General features: G+C 38.0%; 1 protein-coding gene across 2 annotated transcripts in view; it reads left to right on the top strand.

The window, feature by feature from the left end:
* Window positions 1–10,054: 10,054 nt before the first annotated feature.
* The window catches only part of LOC139962502 (metabotropic glutamate receptor 3-like), a 38,015-nt gene continuing 22,270 nt past the window's right edge, over window positions 10,055–25,799 (top strand). The window contains exon 1 of one of the 2 annotated variants that reach the window (XM_071962523.1): window positions 10,055–10,347. In XM_071962523.1, the coding sequence (XP_071818624.1) occupies window positions 10,237–10,347 (111 nt within the window). In that variant the 5' untranslated portion in view covers window positions 10,055–10,236. Of the gene's footprint in view, window positions 10,348–15,348; window positions 15,713–25,799 lie in introns of those variants that run through there. The other variant, XM_071962524.1, reaches the window with a different exon arrangement.

A 25,799-nucleotide genomic window follows, 5' to 3' on the forward strand; every position in this document is an offset into this window, starting at 1 on the left:
TTTCCTCAGTATCGTGTTGTTATTTGTGAGATGCTGACATCCATTTCTGATCCTATTTTCTCTCATTACTATCCTATCCCAACCATACCCAATCTTTTGCTACCCTACCCTACCTATCTTATCCTACCATACGTTAACTTACAGTACCTTACCCTACCCTAACTTAATTTAACCTACCATATCCTAACTTAATTTACCCTAACCTAACTTACCTTATCCTAACTTAATTTACCTTACCCTAACTAATCCTACCCTAACTTACCCTATCCTAACTTAATTTACCCTACCCTAACTTATGCTACCCTATAGTATCCTAACTTAATTTACCCTACCTTAACCTACCCTAACTTACCCTACCCTGCCCCTATCCTAACTTAATTTACCCTACCTTAACCTACCCTAACTTACCCTACCCTGACCCTATCCTAACTTAATTTACCCTACCTTAACTTATGCCACCCTATAGTATCCTAACTTAGTTTGCCCTACCTTAACCTACCCTAACTTACCCTACCCTGACCCTATCCTAACTTAATTTACCCTACCTTAACTTATGCTGCCCTATAGTATCCTAACTTAGTTGGCCCTACCTTAACCTACCCTAACTTACCCTACCCTGCCCCTATCCTAACTTAATTTACCCTACCTTAACTTATGCTACCCTATAGTATCCTAACTTAATTTACCCTACCTTAACCTACCCTACCCTAACTTACCCGACCATATCCTAACTTAATTTACCCTACCTTAACTTATGCCACCCTATAGTATCCTAACTTAGTTTACCCTACCTTAACCTACCCTACCCTAACTTACCCGACCATATCCTAACTTAATTTACCCTACCTTAACTTATGCCACCCTATAGTATCCTAACTTAGTTTACCCTACCTTAACCTATCCTACCTTACCCTATCATAACTTAATTTACCCTACCATATCAGACTATGTCCTACCGTACCTTACCCTAACCTAGGTTTAACTGCCCTACCGTACCCTACCCTTATTTACATTGCCCTACCTTACCTTACCCTAAAACAACAATTTCCAATTCCATCTCAAACCATTCCGAAACTCACTACACCGCTGTGTGAGGTTATCTCCCTCTCCACCCCTTCCCGTACCTACGCCACGCTACTGAATTGTACTGCAAGAAAACGTTACTCTCGATTGGCTTTTGAAGAACTATGTAACTGCAGTTTCAGCATTTCCATTTCCGAAAATAGCATTGTGACAAGTACCCCCCCCCCCCCCCAATAAAAAAAAAACCTGTAAAAGAAAGTTCAAACATATGTGACTCAATAACATTTAGTCTTTCTCAAGTGTTCAGTCTTGTGTTTGAATAATATTAATCTGTGATATCTCAGAAAGGATGAGGTGGTGGTGGCGCAGGGGGATGTTCCCCACCATCCATCGTCAGTTCGGGGAATGGTTCATTCGGGGAGGGGGTAAATTCAGTCGGGGAAGATATTAGACAACTCATCCGAGAAGATTTTCTTACCTGTTTGAGGAAGTTTTTTATCACATCGTATAGACCAATCATTCTATTTTGTGTCTCGTCTAATGGCGCATGGCAAGGGTAAAAAAGTTGTACAATATCATTCATAATATAGGACTATCATTATCTGGCCACCTCTTCCCCTTCGTTAGAGTCTCTCCCCATGCCGCCCCCCCCCCCTTCCCCTGGACCATCTCAGTAGGAAAGCACTTGACATGTGTCAACTCACAAGTGGTAAACTACATACGTATACACTTAAACATAGTCAGTACATGCCCCAAACTATAGCACACTATAATTGCTAGAAGTTTACAAAAAGTATTTTCCTGACGGTCTTTACTCTCCAAATTTTTCTCAGACATTTTCAAGGAACACACAAGATGACTGAATGTCTAAGTGACAATTTCCTCGAAGGTTGTTAAAAACAGTTTAAGAATTTTGACCAAAGGAGACCATATTTGAATATCTAGCATATTTAGGGCCAATGCAGCATACCTTTAAACCCATGTAGACACCTCATTAGTATTTAGAAGGAAGTAAGCCTACATGTTATGACAAAATTTGTGAAAGACACCAAGAATAAATACAGGGTTTTGGTTAGTTGCAAAAGGTAGGTATGTGGCTTCCCCGTTATTAGTAAAAGAACCCTATATCGTTCTGGTAGAGTTCAAAGATCATTTTGGGGTCAGCAGACGGCAAAATGTGAAATCTCAAAAACACTGTATTCTCTGAACATCAAAGGAGCTCATATATGCATGGTAGGATAAACATATGTAGTGTAAAGTGTTTATATTATTTGGTATAGGTCAGATTTCATGTTAGGTCGCCAGGGGTCTAAACTTAAAAGCCTTATAAACACGATATCTCCAGATAGGAAACTTTATTAGCTCCTCAAATTTTGCATGTGGCTTCCCCATAATAGGTCAAAGATCATTTGGGGTCATCATGAGGTCACACTCTGTGAAGCCTTCAAGTTATAAGTTCAAACCTTGTATACGCGATATCCCAACTATTCTTGTAGTGAGTACCGTGCCAGAACCCTATTATTTTTGGTGGAGATCAAAGGTCATTTGGGGTCAGCAGAGGTCCAAATGTCCAAATAGCAAATGGATCTCATCAGGTTAACTATTACAAATGCAAAATTCAGGTCTTTGCTGTTAGAGAGAGCATGCAAAATATATTACCCTTTTTCTTCCTTTCATCATTGTGGTATTATGTCACACGATTCCCCCGTTATCAAACCATGCATAAGGACTGACCCTGTTGAGATTTATACTGCTCTCCCATGCAGTATGATCTTTAGCCAGGGTTAGCTTGCAAGATACTCTTGTGCTGCATATGTAATCTATTTAAGTGACCGCTGGGAGGGGATTCCCTCTGGTTTTACCCTTATTCTTATACGTCCTCTTTCTGTTCAAATTCCTTTTCTACTTTATGAGTGTTGTTTTCGGGGGGGGGGGGCAGGTTTCGGTTTTAGATAACGATTGTTTGATCTTAGGAAGTTTCTCAAAAAATATATTATAGTTTCGATCAAAATAACCTCTTTAAAAGTATGTCTATTATTATTTTCAGCATTTTATTTACTTACGACTCGTTTCAACTATCAAGAAACATCAAAAGTAACTATTGTAGATATGAGTGGATATGTGTTGACTTCCTTAATTCTATTGACAAGGTAGTTTCTCCTCATTTTTGTCAATAATTAAATTATTGTCGACTATAAATTATAATTGTTGTTAAACTATAACCTCGAAACATAGTTTATTCCTGTTTCCTTGTAACTGTTTATGAACTTTTACGTCCATTTATGGTCATACCAAGACACGTTAATAACCGGTACTGTAACATTCCGATAGGACAGATAAAGAAGTATTGGGGCAGTCGAAGGACGGGGAGGGGGGAGGGGGTATCGCGGTATATATAGATGCTCCCGGATCCCGTGGTTATAATGTCGATCGTAAAACAAAGTATCCAAGTAGTTGACAAGGAGGGTAGGGGAAAGGCGAGTGTAAAGGAAGGAGAAGGGGGAGGGGAATGAGAGGAGGGATAAATGAGGTGGATGAGGTAAGGGAAAGGGAGGGTGTGGGTGGTCGCGAATGGTGTAAAAATGGGATGGATAGGTGGAGGAGGTAGGAAGTGAAAGGAAAGGAGAGGTGAGGGGTATGGATGAGAGGGAAAATAAGGGGGAAAGTGGAAGGGTGAGGGGGACATGGGTGGAATGGTGTAAAGGGAAACGGGTAATCACCTAGTAGCGTAACGATGATTCATACGAAATATCTGACTTTATAAGCATGCTACTTTCTATCGATAAAACTAACTTTAAATCAAGTAATATTTTTTTTTCTAAAATGTCCTAAATTTAAAGGGGGGTCAGACAGAAAAGGTACAGTTTTCTTTTGCCCTTTATTATTTTTTACGTCAATTTTGAATATATACCCTTAGTGCGCGTAAACAAGTAATTGAAAGCATAGCAATAGTACAGAATTGCTTCTTTTGAAAACTTTTGGCTATGTTTGCTTTATCCCATAAATATTTGTAAATGAAGGAAGTGGACTTTGTGGTAATGAGGAACCCCCCAAAAATTAAAACGAGAACGTGCTTTTCATGAACCTCCGTTTATTAGTCATAGCATCCCATGATCTTTATTTGTACAAGTCTTCTTGACGTATCTCCAAGTGCAAACTAGACTGTCATAAAGTAAAACGTAAAGTATATATATATATATATATATATATATATATATATATATATATATATATATATATATATAAATATATATATATATATAAATATAAATGGAACATTTTTACGGCAAGTTAGCGTTTCCCTAAGAAAACACTGTTCCATTATGGTAATCACTGTGGAGTGTTAGCTCAGTGGTTAACGCCGGTGCCTTTTAATCATAAGGTCCCGAGTTCGAGTCACTCCAAGATTATTGTATGTCGTTCAATTATAGAGTTGTTGACAAATTGACAATTCATAATCATGGACGTTAACTATGAATCTTAGAGACTGACTTCGGTCAGCTTGCGGCTTTGGTAAGCCAATGATGGCTTCTTCGCGAGTTCCTGCTTGCAGAAGGATTTAAAATACATAGAATCATGACCGAATCTCCGAAGAGCTATACGGTGACCAGCAAAATATACAGATAGTCACGAAAATGAAAACTATTGATAGAATGACAAAGTAAATAACAAAATTTGTAATAAATAGATTATGTACATGATGCAAAAAACGGCAACTCAATCAAAAGTGATACCCTAAATAGGTCATGTTTAAACGGCAAATAATAAACTGTGTCGTGACCGAAAACCTACCTATCCAATTCTATTACAAAATTGTCCTGATAAATTCTCTTTCGATTTACGAAAACAAAAAATTGGTTACAAACAAACAATATCACATTACTGAAGAGACATACTTAATTTCAGAACGATAACGAATGGCTTATTTTGTCAGGCGACTAAATGACGCATAGGGCAGTTAGGGGGGGGGGGGGAATGGGCACGGGGGGGGACAAAAATCGGAAATGAAATTGAGTCTTGCGCTTGCGCGTTTGTCAAGACACACTATAGATTGTTTCAGTGTACCCTTCAAAAGATAGGCATTGATCTGATACAAACCTATTTGATTTAACCTAAGTGTTTGTAACGTGTGGGCACACGAGGGGCGTACCGACAAACTGATTTAATCATCGAAAGGGCAGGGAGGGGGAGGGGTAGCACCGAGTTTTCGTACGCACCCCAACATTTTTCGTAGGACGAGTGATCTCTCTTCGCTGCTGAGAACGTTGGCACTAACTGCGTCAAATGTCACAAAACAAGTTATTTATTGCACCATCTTGCATTTTTTAGAAAACTTTCAAGTTTATACAACAAAAGACCCCCCCCCCCCCCCTCTCAGTACAATGTTCAATGGCAAGTCGACTTCTTCAGTAAACCTGCACCATCCCATAAAAAATCGTACGTACAGGCCGGCAGATTAAAACGAAACATTGCGTGTTTATAGGTCAGGATACACGTATATTTCGGAGGTAGGGGACCAGAGTCGTTGCCTTCCAACCCCCCACCCCCACCCCTACTTGACCAAACGGCTGAGCTACTGTATACGTATATACGTTTTTGTATGATACAATGTCATACAATACATCATTACCCGATGTGTGTATTCGTTAGTGTACTTTCACTATACTGTTCCATCACTGCTAGATTCATTGATTAATGGGTAAACAATAGTATTAGTTTAATGTCAAATACAAATGGATGATGATAATAACCTGACAAACACAATGTGTACCAACATCTGTCATTATTTAAGTAGAAGAGGACTTTTTTTTGGCTTAAAATTTAAATTTTGTACAGGATGTATATCTATAAGTATTAAGCGTTTGTTACTGGGTGTATTAAACTCCATTTGAAATCGTCCTCATCTATACTCACCGTGCTAATATCCTATGAATGGTCCAATGCGATATTTGAAATAAAGTGTATAGGTCTATGCTAGACTTGTTGTACGAGTACTCAACGGTATGATTACGAGCAATATATATGTAGAATTCAAGTACACCGATGCTTGGATCAGTACAAGGCGATATAAGGGCGAATTTCGAGTACCCGGGCTTAATTTTGTACTATTAGCATGTTCTATAGCCAGATACGGGAACGGCTGCGAGTACACATCCATAAGTACAAATACAAGTATAAACGATGCCTCTAGTAGTCGAGTACGGACTCACTTCAAAATCTGGTCTATACTCACACATACGCATGCACACCCATACTAGCACGCACACACGTTGCTATATACACGTATACACACCCATTTAAAGGGAGTGAAGACTCGGGCACAAAGAAACGTCTGATGCCAGTAATCTGACCTAGTTTCGAATGAGGTGTAAGAGAAGTGTTAGACACCACCATCGATCCCAAATACACACACAGCTTGCTACCGTTCGGTTATTAGACACTAGTGTACAGTCAATACATGCAGCTACAGTCAATACCCACAACACATTGTACATAGCAGCGATGGATATCTCAGGTCTAGATAAAAGATAACAAGGTATCACGTTTCATTACTGTCTGCATTTTGTAGCGACAAGAAGAAAACTTCACTTGCAAGCAGCGGAAAGTTAACTTTTTCAGAGCTCGGCACGCGGTTTGGGGCGAGTCTTCAATGCCCTTTTAAAGGCACATATAGAATCGACGCGTATGTTATAGTATGTTGATAGTATATTGTATAAATATTTACTTTAATTTACAAAATAATGATGAAAAACAAGTGCTCGATCGTTTCGATCGAAACCAAATCTCTTTTACGTTTCTTATTACGTTGTTTTTTATGTCTCTTTTACGATATTCTCTCTGTTTTTATTTTTTATCTGCTTCTTTTGTTGTTAGTTCAAAATATAATTTAGGCCAGCGTGTACATAAAAGAAATTTTCCGTTGTTCCATAAATCATTCAGAATACGAGGAATACAAAATTAAGAAATTGACATGCATTGAATTGTAGAATATAAACTGTAGATTGGATCAAGCAATCCTCTTTTATTGAAATCATGAAGTAGCATCCACTGGAACTAAAGACTAAAATGTAACATAAGTTACTTCCGCCCGTTTCGCTTATCAACAATACGTGCCCCGAGCAAAATTGTTTTTCTGAAGTTTTGGATTTTTACATAAATTTTCATTAAACTATGTTATTTATTTGGAAATCATGCACTTAACGAATAAAAAATGTAGGTCTTTTACGTCCACAAATAATTTAATAAACTGGGGAAAAGAAACGTTTTTCATTATATATATATATATATATATTATCTGCACACAGAATTGTTTTCCGTTATAGGCCTACGGTTTAAAAAACAAGGTCAAAAACAAAACTAAATCTACATTTTTATATCAATTACATTAATAATAATAATAACAAAATAAAAAATTAATTCCTCCTTAAGGAGAAAATAAGATTACAAATATTTGGAGTAAAACCACCTGTTTCCTAATAGAATCGCTACATCATCCCAATAACTTTAAAATATAAAAGAACGACCCATTTTTTTGTATAATTTTTGTTCTTTCATAGAGCGATTAATTGATAATGAAGGTTACGATATGCCGAGATTCCAAGGTTAGTAATCTTAAAGGAGAAGGCTCGGTATGGATCAAGCGATAACGCAAGGAAGCACACACACAGCATTGGACAGTATGCTATTACAGTATAAACTTAAGTTTATTTTACCAAAAATAAAACAACGTTTTTTTCTGTGTATATACATATTTAGTTACGAAAATGACCTTTAAATGAATTTAAAACGCTAGATAACAATATTGGTTCTTACACTGGATTATACGCATAATGTCGAAATATGTGTCGTGTTCTAAGAAATGGGAATGGAATCCACATTCCTGCTCAGGGCTTCTTATCCACATTATTGAACAAAAATAATATCTTAACCAGCTTAATTGCTGGTGGTCCTTTGTTTGTTTATAACTATGTTGACTGTATTCGATAGATAAACACGGATGTATAGGGTGAGCCACCACAGATAGCCGGCAGGGGAGGGAGGGGGAGGAGGGGAGGGAGGAGTTTAATGGCAGATAACTTTAGAAAAAAATTTGGTCTATAGATATGTCATAGTCCAAGAAAAGAGAAAAAACATTGAGCGCAAGTAAACTGTCTATAGCTGTCACAGTTTTCAAGTAATTCACATTTTACGTACGCTAACCCTCTGGAACGCTCCTTTAAGGCTAACCCGATGATGACGTCATCTCCTCGGTGCACACAGGCCCAGATGTCTATGTAAATCCGTTGTACGGTTGTTTAAATAATTTCTTATAAATATGTTATTTGAAATCCACAGCAGAGTGCCTTAGCTTGGATGAAACTCACAATATATTATGTGGTTATAATCTGCATCTGCCATAATCATAATGTGGGTGCGTGGGTGTGTGTCATATAATTACAGTTTAAACTTCACTATTGGGCCTAGTCTATGCCAAAATCGTACAGACTAAGAATGCATCCGTTACGCATGCGAGAAACATTACTTACGGCTTTCAATCGGTCCCTTGTAAAATCTCTTTGAAACAAACTAATAACTTTTACCAGGTACGTAATATATTTCACTAAAAAAAATTAAAAAATGTAATTGTTAGCAAAACTAGTGTATGTGCTAAAAAAGCTACACAAGTGCCAGCATTTGGCATCTGAGCACCTTCAAATATCGGGAAATTTCACAAAGGGGAGGGGGACACCCCTCCCCTTTAGAACCCTCCCCAGGACGGTGATCAGTATACCCGGCACTCAGGAAATCCTGGGCACATTCCTGTATATATATATACTTCAAAACAAGCCCCCCCAAAATACTCTAGTGACCAACTATTCAGTGACTAGAATCAGTGACTACGACAGAGGGGGTGGGGAGGGGGGATACCCACACTCTCAAACAGTTCACTATTATCCATGCTGTGAGTAATAACACTTAGGAAGATAAGTGTAAGACCAGGGAGTTCCATAACAACTCCCTGGTAAGACAAGTTGACACTTCTGTATATAGAGCTTGGTACAAACTCGGAACTCAATCATGGACAATGAAACTCTATTCATGGGTACAAGGGATTGTTGTTAATTTTATGTTGAGTATTGACCAAAGTTGTCAAACGAAACTGACACTTTTTTTCCGCCAGGACGGTGCCTTATTTGGCCAACTGCGGCTTGTCGTTTCAAATCAATTCATTTATTTATCAAATCAGTGGTGCAGCACAAAATCACGTGATGGGAAAGCCAGAGTATATGAAATATAAATCCATACTATAATATATAGACAAAAATAAAATGAAAAAAGAAAAGAAGGAAATATAACTGATATGAAAGGCAACAATATAGAAGATTTCAGAGAAACTTATGCAAATTCTGACTATATCTTAAGAAAATCTCTTCCCTACAACAACAACAAAACACTAAGATGTAACATGCCTTACAGAAACAAAATATTATTATGATACCATATATAAAGTTAGCCTTGTATATATGCTTATATTTCAATAAACTGTTCAATTTGCTGGAAAATTGTTTTGTTTAAGTTTGTACTTAATCCGCTTTCGCATTTGGTGTAAACACAACCACCATTAACTCGTGTTTTGTATATGTTTGTTATTGTGATTGAAGTGGAAATTGCATGAAACAAGCGAACTATGTTAAGTAAAAAAATATACAATTTAACAATACGAAGTAAGCATAAAATAAATATGAAAAAAGGAACCGAAAGTAAGTTAATGAAACCAAAAATATTTTGTGGTTCCTAAACCTAATGAATTTGTTTAATCTCGTTTTTGCTTTGTTTAATAGTCGGTGACGTATATTTCCTTATAGCTGCTATAACTGGCATATGACAATCGAAATTCGAAATTGCAAGCTGAAAGCACTTACACGGCCTTTCATAGAAGAGATTCTTTTGTTGGATGACCGAAATGGCTCGTTGAACGCATTGTGTTTCACATTTGGTAAATCAACGAACCATATCGAAAATAGTTTTCAACCGAACTGTCGTACAAATTCTCTATTTAAAGTTAAGAGTAAGTTCATATTATGTTCATACCGACAGTTACAGCATGCATGCGCTATATTTAACCCGTTCACACGTTGAGAGTTGTCAGAACCAAACCCGGAGAAAACACCTGTTGGTGTGTAGAACAAACATTTCGAACTATAGCTGAAGTTTCATTTGGGTCATTTTCTTATGATTGGACGTCTTATGCTGGTGGGAAATTCGGACACTTCTCTGCAAGAACATTTTCGTGCCTTCTTTAGACGAAGCAGAAGCAGGGGCAAAAAGAGAGGTCAAAAAATGGTAAGTAGGCTTCCTCTTAGAAATAGGGGTGGGAAGGGGGGGTGGGTTGGGGGTGCTCATTTCTCCCAGGTTACGGTGAAGTTGGTAGACTAAATCTGTTGCTATACGGGTCAAGACTTATTATATTGCACATATTCAAAAATGATATTTATGATATTAATATCATATATATGAGAGGGCGTTGTGGTCAAGTGGAATTAACAAGCGAGCCCACCTTTAAGGCAGTGGACTTGTGATCTAAGGATTACAGGTTCGAGCCCTGGCCAGATCATTGCGTTGTGTCCTTGGGCAAGGCACTTTATCTCCATTGCCTCTCTTCACCCAGGTGTGTAAATGGGGACTTGCGAGGTGACTTGTATATATAGTTTCGTGCGCCGGTTTGTGGCTGCACCCTATGGGAAGTCCGCCGGGGGACACATGGATGTGGTGCACTGTGGTGCCGTAGGAGAGATTGTTTGAATTGTGCACACTTTGGTGTGTAGGTGTGACAAGTTACCAATGACCAGGCTTAAGTACAAGCGCAAGACTTTATTGTAAATTGCGCTATATAAGAACTGTTAATTATCAATTATTATTATATAAATATGATCATATTATAGTTTTAAAAAGGCTTTCTTGTTTAGATTTATAGTATATAGTATAAAAAAATATGGCATAGTATAAGGAAAATTGTTACTGTCAATAACCGACCGTGAAGTTAGTGGTTTTACTTCCTATAGTAACACCTGTAAGATAAAGCAGGCTATAAGAACAAAACACTGTGCAAGATATTGTAGAGGATGGGGAACTTCCGCACTTAAGCATGAATCATAAAATTTGTAATTGAATGGTTCTCTCTTACACATTTAGTGTCTTCACTTTACTATTCAGGTGTCCAGACACGTACATAGGGAGGGGCGGAAAGGTGGGGGGGTCGCACCATTGTTTGTCGATAGGTACCACGCACGCGTGAAAATCATGATGCCAAAATTCTGGTGATGCCGCTGTGCAGAGGTTTAATGTGATGAGTGCTTTGTTTGTATGTGTGTGTGTCATAATTAACAACAGCGTAAGCTACTCGCTCTTGAGATTTACCGGTACTTCATCAAATTTATATAACCATATAGGCTACCTTATCATAGGTCCAGGCCCACGTGACCCACTGTGACCCCGGTTCCGCGGCCGATGATGACGTAATCATGTTGGTTATTAGTTTGAATAAAAATTGTTATGCTATTAATGTCATGAATGAAAAACCACCTGGAATCATTTTTTTCTTCTTTTTTTTCTTTGAAAGTAATTTCGAAATGGAAGATCTTGTCAAGAAAAAAAGAGAAGGAACGAAAAAAAAACAAACAAACGAAACAACAAAAAACAACAAAACAATTCAAAACAAAACAAAACGTAATAGAAGGAACAAACACAGGAACTAAAACAGAAACTAAGAGGAGGGAAAAAAACAAAACCTGTTTACAAATTAACAGAACTTCCCAAGTTTTGACATATTATGCTTTATATTCATGTCAGAGGTACACTGCACTCAGGCTTGTAAAGAAAAACAAAGATTATAATTTAATGAACGATAGTTCAAACTTAAGTAAAAGCTTACAATATGTGGTGTTTTTTTTTAACACTGAAGTGTATATCTTCATGTATACAGACATATACAGAATTACATTGTTTGTTAGTTTGTTTTCTTGCTTGTTTACTTTATTGCTTGTTTGTTTGTGTGACATACTCTCGTAGATAATGTATATCAAGCCTAATAAAACAATGTCTATTACCTTTTAAAGAAACCATGATCAAATATTATAACTAAGGCCCATATTCCAATATAGTCTACCCTACTTTTTGTGTAGATCGATAAAGAAATCGGAGAGGAATTGGTTTATAATTTTGTTGTTATAACATATAGCTGGACCCGGGGAGTTGCTATAAGGCTAGTATATACTACAAATTCACTAGCTGAGTTGAAATATTCTGATCTGTACTTTGCCTTTTCCTATTTCGGCGGGGGTTGGAAGGGAGGGATATGAGGACTTCACAAAGGAATTTAGTGAACAGTAAATGTATTGTTCTTATAATAACAGTTGCTGAATAGTGCTGGAAAAGCGGAACTTGATTAAGCCGTTTTCTTTTCAGGCAACTCAACAATCTATACTTGAAAGTCGATCACAGGATTGTATTTCAGGGTCATATTTCAATTTAGCGGCACTCTTCTTGACTACTTATGAAAGAGAATGGAATCAAGCAAGCATTGAACAATGGGACAGTGCAGTAAGCGTATCAAAAACCAAAACAAAACGTCATTGTCTAAAAATAGAGCATTACGTCGGTATCAAAATAATTTATTTAAATAAAACTCGGCGGATACAGTAAGATCAAGGATCGAGACCACAGGCATGCACAGAGATTCGGGATTCAAAAGAAGAAATTAATTACTTACTGTCCACACAATATATATATATATATATATATATATATATATATATATATATATATATATATATATATATATATATATATATATATTGTTCAACACTCTATGAGATGTTTTCCTCTGAACCATGTTTTATTTCTGCAGGAACAGTATTTCACACTAACACTATCGTAGCCCATCGTCACTGTAAGATACAGCAGTAGAAAGTACCAGTAACAATTTCACTTGAAGACAATTTTGTTTGAATTAATAAGTTAAGTGTAAGAGAACAGTGGCTTGGTTTTCCACTGCCCCCAAAATTAATCTGCTTTGTAAGTGACCAAAATTACCGAATAACATAAATCGATACAATTTTGGCAAACCTCTTGATTCAGGAGCGTTGAAAACTCAATTAGTCGATTTTGTAATGAAGAGCTGTTTTATTGAAAAGAAGCTAGCAGCTCCTACGACAAGACCGAAATATGTATTTTCGTTTCTCTAGTAATTCTGTGAACCCTGTCGGTAACTGTACATTCAAATGTACATTATATGCCAGGAGCGAACTTGGAGAAATGGGGGGGGGGGGGGTAGGTGTAGGGAAGATATTCCACTCTGCTTACCCTCCAAACGCTCCCCCTCCCCTTCAAACACTTTACACTATATAGTACTTCTAAACATACGATTAACTTCAATAGTATACACCGAATATGAAGGTGACAATACACAAATAGTCAATTATATATTGCACAGTGGATATCAGTCTGATAGTATATCGGACAAATGGTGACACTTAAGTTTGATACCACCAAAGAAAAAAATGGTTAAAATCCATTGAAAAGTTTAACTTTGTACATACACAGACACAAAACATTACTGTTCACTATCGTGAAATTACATCTCACGCCATAGTACGATAATCGAGTCCGAATCTTATCATTAAAGGTGCACCATAAAGCTTGGAATTTCTCCATCGAATCCAGCTCGGGGGAGAAGCATTACTCTCATCTTAACATTATTATCATGATAAAAAAGTTGACGATTATGTTAAAAGACTAAACAACATTTACAGCTCTGGTTATTTACGCTAAGTGCATTCACATAATCTTGTCATATTTTCTCTTTATTATTACCTTTTAAAACATAAATTTATATTTCTTGAGCCTATAATTTACGCTCGGATGAGCAAATCACGTTAGGCCATTTTGAATATATTAAGATATTTTCCCATTACCTTTTCAGATCTTAATTGTATAAAGTAAAGTATCATTTTTATTGTCAGACCGGAAACCTGGGATTAGTTAACTATAGTAGGCCTACACACGCAATCCAGTAAAGCTAGTCCATTTTCATTAACGAAACGGCTGTTGTACAAGACTATTCAACTTAATACGAGATGTTCTCTTTTGGAAAATAAAGTTACACCTCAACGAAGAAAAGAACGTTCTAAGGTTAACTTCACAATTTCCGTTGAAATGTTATGTCTTAATGCATGGGAGTTAAAACTGGACCCGTGCAGGTTCTTTTCTCGAAAAAGATTCGAAGAATAAAAATACAGAGAGAATGATGTTGGGTATGAGCGTTGCTTATGTAAAGCTGAAAGAAACCTTGGACAAAACAAAGGGTGAAAAATTGAAACAACATTGTGTAAATTTTGAAAAATTAACTTTTAGTAAACAGTGGCATGTCAGGTTTTTTGAAGTTTGCTTCGCATTTGGAGTTTTCATAAATCGCTATTTGAGGCGATGTCAACATGTGGAGGGCAAACAAGTGCCACGTCATAATTGTGTTACTGTTACATAAACATTATAGTTTAAAAAGGGTTGGACCGTCAAGGTTACTATCGTTTTAGACGTGTTATGTATGAGTGCACACTGTACAATACAGATAATTCAAAACTTAAACAATGCTTGTTTTTTCCAAAGGGGAATGGGAACCGAAGCAAATGATTACACAAACAAATTCATTGATATATCTTGGTAGTTCATTGTTAACTTGTAAATAAAAGGTAAACATTGAATTATATAATTGTGTGCAAAATTTCCCCTTCTTAATACCGCAACCGCTATAAAGTAAGTTACCACTTATTTGCAAGTTTTTACACATGTGATTTGTAGTAATTAGTTGAACGATCCATTCAAGTGATTGGTCCTGTTACGACATGGTAAAAGGGGAAGGGGAAGACAGGGTAATGGGAGGGGTACAGGGTTAAAGGGGGAACAAACAGGGTAAAGTGGGTTGGAAGCGAGGGTGGGAAGCAATCTCGGTTAAGGGGGGAGGGGGTGGGGTAGGGGTAGACAACAGGGTTAAAGGGGAAGCAGGCAGGGTAAAAGGGGGAACAAACCGCCAACCATCAATATTGTCCTATACGTTATAGAGACTCTTGTGATGAACAACTTCCCGAAATAGCCGAGCTAATTTATTGAATTAAGAAGACATCGGGGGTGGGATGAGGGTGCGGATGGGGTCGGGGGGGGGGGTTAATGACAAGAATCGCGACTTAATCAAGTAACACAGTAAGGTTATGACGATGTTACGTCAAAATGTGTTTCACGGGTTTCCCGTTGAATGGGAGTATAGACACTACACATGACCTTAGCCGAGAGGCCAAAGTAGGGCTACAGTACACAATTATCTAACCACCAGCAGTGCGTGCATACGGTACTCTATAGGTTACTAAGTTAGAATGCGAGGCACAAGTAATAAGTAGGCCTACGAGGTTGACAATAGGAGTTATTATTATTGACTGACAATCCAAGTCAAAGAACCGTCGTATTAAATTGGGTAAACTCTGGATCCCTTCAACTGAAATACCTCTTGTATTGAGTACCGACCGTGCGTAAGGAGGGCTTCACTTTGCATTGAATACGTTCCACAACCAAAATGGTATCCATCAACGTTCTGTCTGTTTAGATGTCATGAATTCTCTCGGTTGCTGCTTTCTGAATCAAAACAAAAATACGGATGGAGGTAAGAATGGGTGTCGAGAGAGGGAGAGAGAGAGAGGTGGAGATGGGGGGTAGGTGAAAGGAGGGCGGGATATTTCAATGCTGCATCCACTGTCGGTGTACTTGTATGTTGAACCTATAGTTTTATAGAACCTATACCAAAACCTATAGTTCAACGTTCTTGTTTTGTTACATAATTTCAGCGGTTGCTATCTGACCAAAAATACAGAGAGTAAAGAATCCAGGCCTGGATGCAGAGGTGGCGAAAGATATAGCTGGGCTGAAACATTATTCGAACGGGAAGTAGTTCGTGTGATATGAGGGGATAGGGGACACAAAATAACTTCAAAACCGACAAACAAACTTTAATTTTCTCTTTGTTGACTTTGTTGACTATAGGGTCTAGCAGCTTTGTTGTGACTGTCAAAGAACAGGAAAAACTTGGTTGTATAGGCCTAGGCTACTTCGAAGAAAGGTCTGTTAAGGTTTCCGGATTGTTAAATGGAAAGGTTTCTATGCGGGAAAATACAATGACGTGAATGCTTTCCAGTGGCTTATGATTGTCAATTACGTAATGCGAGATAAAGTTATCTTGACGTCCTAATGCGAAGCTCTTCAACAACCGCTAGAGTCAGGGTAAACGTATGTCCCATTCTCCACAAGGTTGAACAGTAGCTGGGTTTCGTTTACCTATACATTTATTTTATTTTCGGACTGAAAACGTGTATTTTATTTTCGGACTGAAAACGTGTCGGACTGAAAACTCGTTTTTTCGGACTTAAAACGTGTATTTTATTTGCGGACTGAAAACGTGTATTTTATTTTCGGACTGAAAACGTGTCGGACTGAAAACTCGTTTTTTCGGACTAAAAACGTGTATTTTATTTGCGGACTGAAAACGTGTATTTTATTTTCAGACTGAAAACGTGTCGGACTGAGAACTCGTTTTTTCGGACTAAAAACGTGTATTTTATTTTCGGACTGAAAACGTGTAATTTATTTTCGGACTGAAAACGTGTCGGACTGAAAACTCGTTTTTTCGCACTAAAAACGTGTATTTTATTTTCGGACTGAAAACGTGTCGGACTGACAACGTGTACCCAAATTTATACTTCAAGGGCCAATCCCAAACCTAACGTTTGTAAAATGTCGTGTCCTTGCAGCTCGTAAGATCAAAGTAAACTCGTCGGTAAAGGTCTAGTACCACCATTACTTGCTCCCATTGACTTACACATTGAACTCGTCACTTTTTCAAGGCCGCTATATAGAACATAGAATGCTTTCAACTGACATTATCCTACCCCACTAAATGATACGGTACCGCAGTTGATGGATTGGGCTATCACAGCACATTCAACTTTTGCCACAGTGACCGTTTAGATTTTGAACAAGAAGAGCTCAAATTTGTATCATAGTGCTACCCATCCCATCTGTCAGCTGTTGCTGCGGAATCTTCTTGTTTCATCCAAGATTTTTCACCTTTAATCCTCTAGATTTTTAGACCATCAGTAGTTTATTTCATCCTCTTCAACATCCAAACATCAAAAAGTATGGTTATGACTCAGAAAATGCTAAAAAAATATCAATACAGTACTTTAGTACTGTATTGTATTTAGTACAGGTCACTTTAGGGCTATATTTTCCGGCAACGGTTAACCGCTCACAAGGGCGTAGGAACCGGGGGGCTGGGGGGCGCCAGCCCCCCCCATTGAAAAATATGGAGGGGCGGAAGTATCATTCCGCCCCCCCCCCCCGATTCGCAAGTCAGAAAACCCCTTTTTCATTTCCAAATGAGAACAAAATCACATTTGGAGCACCAAATTGCATCTAAGGCCAGGTGAAAATGCAAAATTATATACAAAATGGAGTGGGTGGGTTGAAGTGTGCTATATTGCACCAAATTGCATCTGAGGCCACCTGGAAAAAATTCCAAAGGGGAGGGGGACACCCCCTCCCCTTAGACCCCTCCCCCAGGCCAGCCATCAGTCTTCAGCCCCCCCCCCCCACTCAAAAGTACCTTCCTACGCCACTGACCGCTCAGGTGGACGTGCAATACTCTAATTGTGGTATGATACCCAAAACGCCATAGACACATGATAAACTACAACGGCAAATAAACCATGGCTATATAACAAATGTTTTCCATAGTAAACTTGAAATTGATAGTATTTCAGGTTGACCCAATGGTTTTCAAATACTCCATTAAAATGTAGTTAACTTTAGCTTTCAAATGCACCGACGGATAGCATATACTAAGACATTCATAGAATTGTGAGTATTACCTGAAATCTGCATGCCAATTTTCATTGTTGTTTCATTTTCATTGTTTATTTGCCTAATCCCTAGTCCCCCTCCCTACCAACCCTCCTCCCCCCCCCCCCCCCGCCCATCTCTCTGATGGTTGTCACTTCAGTAAGTTTATATAGTGTTAGCTCTCGTTATTGGATAAGCAAGTATATAATGGTCGGTGTGGTAGGCTTAGTATTTCAGCCGTTTGACTGATACATATAGACGATTAAAATGATTATCCCACACGTGTGAGAGAAAAATCCATCCATCCTATATAGCCTACTGTTTTCTATTAGCTTTTAATCTGCAGAAGTAATGGATCGAACTGTCTGTACCTTGGAGACAAACGTTCGTTTACACAAGCCATAGAAACTGCCAGTAACTCCCAACATAAATTTACGCCTTCATGATAAAATTAAAAAAATTAAAACAAGAATCATGTCAAATGCGCCTGCCTGGATTGATCAGTTATGTATGGCAAAGCACAAAAGTCATTATAAACAGCTAAAATGTAACCAAACTGAAAAGTGAGGTCGTAAATAGTTTTTAACCTTTAAGTTGAAGTTTAATTTCATTTTTAAATTAATAACATTTGCATCAACAATCACGACCCCTTTATGCTATAGTCACGTTTTCGTAATGCATTGTTGGAAGTTTTGAAAGCTGCACCAATTTAATTTAATTTCAAATGGGGTTTGGTTTATTGTAACATAGGTCTTACCGCAAAGTCTAGATGGATCAAATTTAAAAGAAGCTCGATCCATATACTATTTGAGTGGTTCAAAGTAACTGGGATCAAATCCTTATGATTAAGCTACACGGAACCGATCCTTAATGGATCAACTGTTATTTGGAAGAGTCATATTCATATAGTCACATGGATCAAGATCCTTTGATTAAATCAGGATGATATATTGTTCTATAATTTATCACAGACTATCATTACATGGATCAAAGACGATATATGAAAGCAGAGCATATATTATTATCACAAGAGTGTAAATTTATGGTAAAAGAGGATCAAATAAAATAAGCTATCTCTAAACGGGATCAACCATACATTTCCCTCAAAAAAGTCGTACAGATAAACAACCTATACAGTGATAGAAGTGATTTGAACGTTCTACGAAATATCAAAATGAAAAACAAACATATTAAAGTCATCTTTTTATGTTTCTTTTCTTAGGTGTGTATCACTCTAGCAATTAATTACCTATCCATGTGTTTACAACTTTTGAAGGTACTAAAAGGCTTCCGTATATACTTCTTTTCAGTCAATTTAAGTATCACAGTGACAAATAATGCGTACACCTGAGTCAATATTTGCAAAGATAGATCCGCAATAATTCTTGCGTAAACTCATTCCGTTTATTAATTTTTGTGTGTGTGCGTGTGCAACGCGTTGGTTCACACATACTTACAACACATGCATAGTTAACCGAAGATGTCGGGCAGGCAGAGATAAACCCTTTATGTGGACATAATATTCCGAATGCAAGTCCACATAAGTCCATGCATTATATTGGTGTACATAGATTCAAGTAGTAAATGTCAGTAGTATATGCTCGGTACATCATGGATGGGGGGTGGGGGGTGAGGGGTTGGGGTGGGGGGGCATGGTGGTAAAATGACTAAGGCAATAATTTGACTTGCAATCTAGGGATTGTATGTTCGAGGCCTGCAGGCCAAATCGATATAGTGTCCCCGATGGCCTCTCTTCACCAAGGTATTTCAATGGGGACATGGTGATGTAAAATTGAAAATATAGTTGGTTGGCTCGGGTTTTGGCTGCACCTGACGGGAAGTCCCCCCCCCCCCCTGCAGAGAGACTCGTATATGTAGCGCACTGTAGTGCCACACTGTTCAGATTGAGTGCGTGGGGTGTTAGATGTTACCAATGAAGAGGGGTTAACATTTGCAAAGTCGTGTGAAAGGCCTTGGCCTAGATAGAAGATTGTAAACTTTCAACAGTATTGGCGAGATGAGGAAGCGACAACAAAAAATCCTTGAAGCAGAACTTTGCTCCCAAGAGGAAAAGGGCTTAAATTGTAGTATATGTAAAAGGTGATTCACAAAATAAAATATTTGTAAGTATTAGTTTGTAAACTATAACGCGTTTGTCTGGAGATATCTTGGACAAACGTTACAAAACGATCGTAAATGCCATACAACTTTATAAAAAGCCACAAATCTACATGACATTTTTGACCTCCCTTCCCACTCCTAATTGCCAGCAAATTATAAAACAATTATTGTGAACCCATTTCATTGTTTCTTAAATTAAGCTACTACAGATATCATACCGTAACCCGATCCGCTGAATTTTAATACCGACCAGCCTGAGTTATTCGAGATTATAGTACCGATTAAAGAATAATTGATCTGCAAAACGTCTTGTCAACAGATGACATTAGAACTCTCCCACATCTATCTCGCCTTCCCTGCATCTCGTTATACAAATCAAAGTCAACATCTCTCCCCCCCCCCCCCTCAACTTGCAGCTTCAAAACAAGATAATTTACCCGTTAATATCATTTTACGAGGTATCAGCCCATACACAGAGCGCAGAGCGCAAGGCTTATATACGTCCTCGCACTGAAAGTAATATCAAAGTTCCGGCGGCTTTAGAAAGCTCATTTAAAATTGTTAACAGGTAAATCAGCAGACGATGAAAATGAGTTTTTGGAGTGACGAAAACGACAGGCTTTCTACATATTCTCGACGGACGATATATACGAAGAGAGGACACCGCGTGATTACATAGGCCACTCGTCCTGAAGCAAGTTGTAGGATAACGAGGCATCGAATAAGGTTTGCATGTAATATATAGTCGCTTATTAAACGATATTGGCTGGTAGTATATAAATCACTCGAAGACTTCATATACAGTCACTTCTGTCGCATTTGACGCAAGCCATTGCTCAGTTTGAAGTTGTCCAGTTAGTTGCATTTATGTTTACCGCTGCGGATTATTCTGTTATCTTGTCTTCTCGTCGATCAACATAGACAGTTGTTTTTATATTCAGGTAAGCATGACTATCATATAGACTTATGCAGCTATTTCCATTCTCGATGAAAAAAAAAAACAGTTCATAAATGTATATAATAGGCTATATCTAGTTCGTATGGAATATATAATAAGCTTATCCGTGATATAGATTTTTGATATGCCTTTATAGAATCATTTTAAGATTTGAATATTTGGCTGGACGGTTGCGTCCGCAAATCCTTATAGCCTTAGTCATAACCTTGAACCGTTTGTTGAAATACGCTGCTTTGCTTCAGATCATTTAAATTACAGGCCCAGAGTTGCGGTGGGTGGGTGGGTGGGTGGGTGGGTGGGTGGGGAGGGGGGGGGGTCTGTGGATCTATCACCACCCACTCACACCCACTCACTGTGTAACAATAAACATTTTGTAGAAGAAACATTTACCATGCTGTTAATTCTCAGTGTGCGCATTATAATCAATGTGGCATTATTAACACTGCTGACATATCAATTTGAAACATTCCTGACTAAACACTCCTGTACATGTCTCATGAAACCAATCATGGCACTCTCTATACACTGCCACCTGTCCTCCTCATCATCATCACCATCCTCATGAAACCCCTCTCAGTGGCCACAATATAGTTCCACTGCATGTGGTCAAATTGTTTCTGGTTTGTTTTGGGGGAAAGCATTTTTACTCTTAGCATTTTCTTTATAGCAGAATTCGTTATTTTTCTTTTCTGTTCCTTTTCATTCTGCTTCAGGAACTTCTGAACTTGTTTTTGTCTTTGATGTTCCTCATCTCTTTCCTGCCCCTTCCGCTCTCTGTCTACTTTTCCCGCTTTTTTGGCGGCAGCTTCTTCGTACTTTTCTTTTGTTATACTTGCTCTGCTTCCGATGTTGAGCACTTCATCAGCAGTAAGACACCTAGCGTGAGTAACCTCGGCACTTTTCTTTACCAACTTTTACAACTTCTTCACTATGGGCATCTTCAATCAGGGAGTTCAATGCAGCGGAGAACAAATTTCTGGAGGAATTCACAGTCAGTGGGGCTAACCCTTCAGTGCTGCAGCTTGGACAGGGGTCCATCATTCTGACCACTTGGATCGTCTGGTAATTGTTTAAAGGCATTGAAGACTCGCCCAAACCGCGTGCGGCCATCTGAAAAAGTTAACTTTCCGTTGCTTGCAAGTGACGTTTTGTTCGTGCAGGGAGTTGTTATGGTTCGTGTCGCTACAAAATGCAGACAGTACAGTAATGAAACATGATACCTTGTTATCTTTAGCTGGACCTGAGATGTCCGTCGCTGTACACTGTGCTGTGGGTATTGACCGCAGCTGTATGTACTGACTGTACACTAGTGTCTAATTACCGATGGTAGCAAACTGTGTGTGTGTTTTTTTCTGGGATCGATGGTGGTGTCTAACACTTCTGTTACACCTCATTCGAAACTAGGTCAGATTACCGGCATGAGACGTTTCTTTTTGCGCGATTCTTCTCACCCTTTAAAAGTACTTCTCCTCACTCTGCAGCTCAGCCATAACTGCTGCTGGAATAGTCACAGGCATAGTGCAGAGTGATCATATTTCCAACATCATTTCCTATGTTTACTTAGCTAGGCCTTTCATCAACAACGTTTTAGATCAGTCTCCACTGACGAAAACTGCATCTACTCAGCAATGAATATGCATGTCGGTTGTGAATGGATAAATGGCAGTGGGTTTGAATCCACTTACGATGTTGGACAGAGTAAATACTTTGTAATAAACATTAGAAAACGGCATACAGTATAGTCATACGGAGTAATAACGTTATTTGGGGTATTCCTTCGTGAATGTTTCACATCGTCGATTATAGGCCATCTTCAAGGATCTAAAGACTGACGTTTTCGCCGATATTGTTGCTCGAAAAAAATAGATTTTTTTCGAGTGAAAAACAGAGTTTTTGAAGGGGAAAAAACAGTTGTTTTTTCAAGTTGATAAACTGAGTTTATTAACCATGTATATCGAAAACTGTATTTATCGAAATACCTCGTTTTTGCTCGATAAACCGAGTTTTATCGTAAACCCCTTTTTTCGTCCGAGAAACGGTGTTTTTTAATCGACAGACTCGTGTTTCGCTCGATAAACTGAGTTTATCGAAAAACCCTGTTTTTCGCTCGATAAACTAGGTTCAAACTGAACTATTATCAGACATCAGGCGTTGTATAGTGTATATGCTAATACCATATATACAGTCAAGGAAAGGATTGTTCCATTGCGTTGTACGAGACAAGGATTTTTTCGTTTGTATATGATTCCATCAAGTATGTATTTACCTGCCTGTATAGTTTACATACATGCATGCATTGTGTCCAAGCACTAAACGTAATACCTCTCTCTATAAACCATTGACATTACCAAACAAACACTTTAAAACACTCTTCTCTTCAAATGATGGAGCAAGCAAATATTCAAAATTATTTTCTTAACGATGTAGTATCTGTAAGTGTCCTAAGTGACATACTCTGAACTATGACAGAAGTGCTTAAATTTACACTCAAATGCTGTTGACTGCCACGAACTGCATTTATATGGGCATACCTTTATATATATATACGAGCCTCAAGCCATTGCCATATACTGCCGCACACTAATAGCATGAGTCAACAACGTAACGGTCAGTAAAATACAATCATTAACAGAGGAATAGTATTAGGCAGACAAATGCAATAAACCGAATGATCATAAAAAAAAATTTTTTTTAAATGTTAAAGGAAATTTGACAGGATGCGTTCCAAATTCAGGAAAATGTATTTATTACCTTGAATTGAAATTTGTTAAATGGCGTATATTAATTGCACAAATTTTGAGATTGCCTATACATGTTTTATCCACTGTAATCGGTGTCATCATCATCCAACTGTCATCACAATGTGAACAAAAATTGATAAATGTCGTCAAAATAATACAAAATACAAATCGAGTTAAGTAACCATACTAAAGATATGGATATAGCGGGTGAGGGTAGTTAGAATGTGTTCGCGCGCGTGTGTGTGTGGGGGGGGGGGGGGAGGATTGCTGATATGGAATTATTCATGCATGAGTGAAGGCCATTTGTAGTTGTTTTATATAATTCCCTTACGTTCTTGTAATTGCTTGCCATCTTGTGGTGTCAGAAGTGGGATCTAGCGTATAGATATTGGTATACAGTGAAATGGTTTCAGAAAGTCATATTGAAACATCTCGCGAGCATTTTGAATATTATCGTGTACTGTTGTTATATCATCAAAGCATTCCAGTTACGACAGAAGAATATGTTTTGATTTTGCACGCTTGAGGTAACAACTCCAGTATAGATAAGATCTCGTAAATTTTTATGTAGATATTTGCTTTTCATCAGAGTAGCTTACAGCATCTTCAATATCGGTTAGTCACGGTTGTTTCTTTCGAAATTAGTTAATCTTGTAAATTATTTCTCTAAAGATATATACACTTTGTCGCCATCATTCTTTGTCACCATGGGAACGGTAGTATATACTATAGATTAAAATTTTTAATTTTGAAGTAACCATAAGTGTTAAGATTTGTGTTTCAATTTATTAAGGACATTTATATAATTCAAGCGAACTTAATAAGCGCCAATTTTCGCCCTGTCTTTTCCATTCAATTAAGCAAGATCAATTAACTGCTCTGATCTCAACTCATCCGGCGGTATTCCATCAAAATGTCAAACCGAACGACAACGAAAAGATTGCCTTACGTATACTTTGAGCGACATATCCATTTGCTTATTATTTAACGCTAGAGTGACAACTTTCACTCACACTACTATAGCTAATATAACAAAATACAACAGATAAGAATTTTAGCTTCAACTGCGAAGCAACTGGTCAGTATAATTGTCGCCATTAGTCCAGCAGCTGGTCAAATGATAGATAAATATATATATTTATCATTGATTGAAACAAATCAGAACTGCATGACAGAGCATGCACCGTTCGATCAAAATCACCACATTTTCCCGCGCATTTCTGTTTTTGGAGTTTTAGTGTCGTCTGTTCATTGATTACAATACTGTTAAACACAGCGATAACCTGTCTAATGTCGCATGCCACTAACTCCTGCAGTATTTGCATTCGCAAACAGTTACGACGAGCTGATTAATAGTAATCGCTCTATTATGTCTTCTGCGCTTGTAACAACTTGCCTCAGTTTTTTTAGAAACAACAAAACAACAATCATGATAAGAAATTCAAGGCAGTTGAAGTTTTGAAATACCTACAGAATACCTCCCACTTTTTCTTAAGTCAAAAACATGAGTGTGAATACATCTTGATCTCAGCGATCTTAAACCGAGGGAGAAATATATTTCTTAGTTAAGTTGACTATAGCCTAGCTACTTCAGCATAGTGCTACAGCAATATATGGCAGTTATAAGAGCTCTCCGATGGTGAGGAATGGCAAACAAGTAGCTGTTATTATTTCTATTATTTCCAGTTCTTGACTTATGACATGCACGCAGCCCCCCCCCCCTCCCCCCTCCCGAGAAGTAAATTGCAATGTATCCAAGTTTTAACATGTTTTGTTTCACAAAAGTGTAAAAATAGTGCACCAAGAGTGCTATACATGTGGGTTTTCATGTTTGAAAAATCTCCAGGCTCTGAGGGGGGGGGGGGGATGTTCCATCCTCAGAACCCCCTTACACCACGTACACGAGACATGTTGCGTTAACACGCGGAGGTACACATTCAAACATTCCCAAAGGAAATCATGCGTAACCCCATAGAGAAGAGTGTTCCAACAATCTCATTATAGTATGTATTCAATTTTGATAAGGAACATTAAAG

Source organism: Apostichopus japonicus, chromosome 21 (genome assembly GCF_037975245.1).
Source record: "Apostichopus japonicus isolate 1M-3 chromosome 21, ASM3797524v1, whole genome shotgun sequence".
Classification (NCBI taxonomy): Eukaryota; Metazoa; Echinodermata; class Holothuroidea; order Aspidochirotida; family Stichopodidae; genus Apostichopus; species Apostichopus japonicus.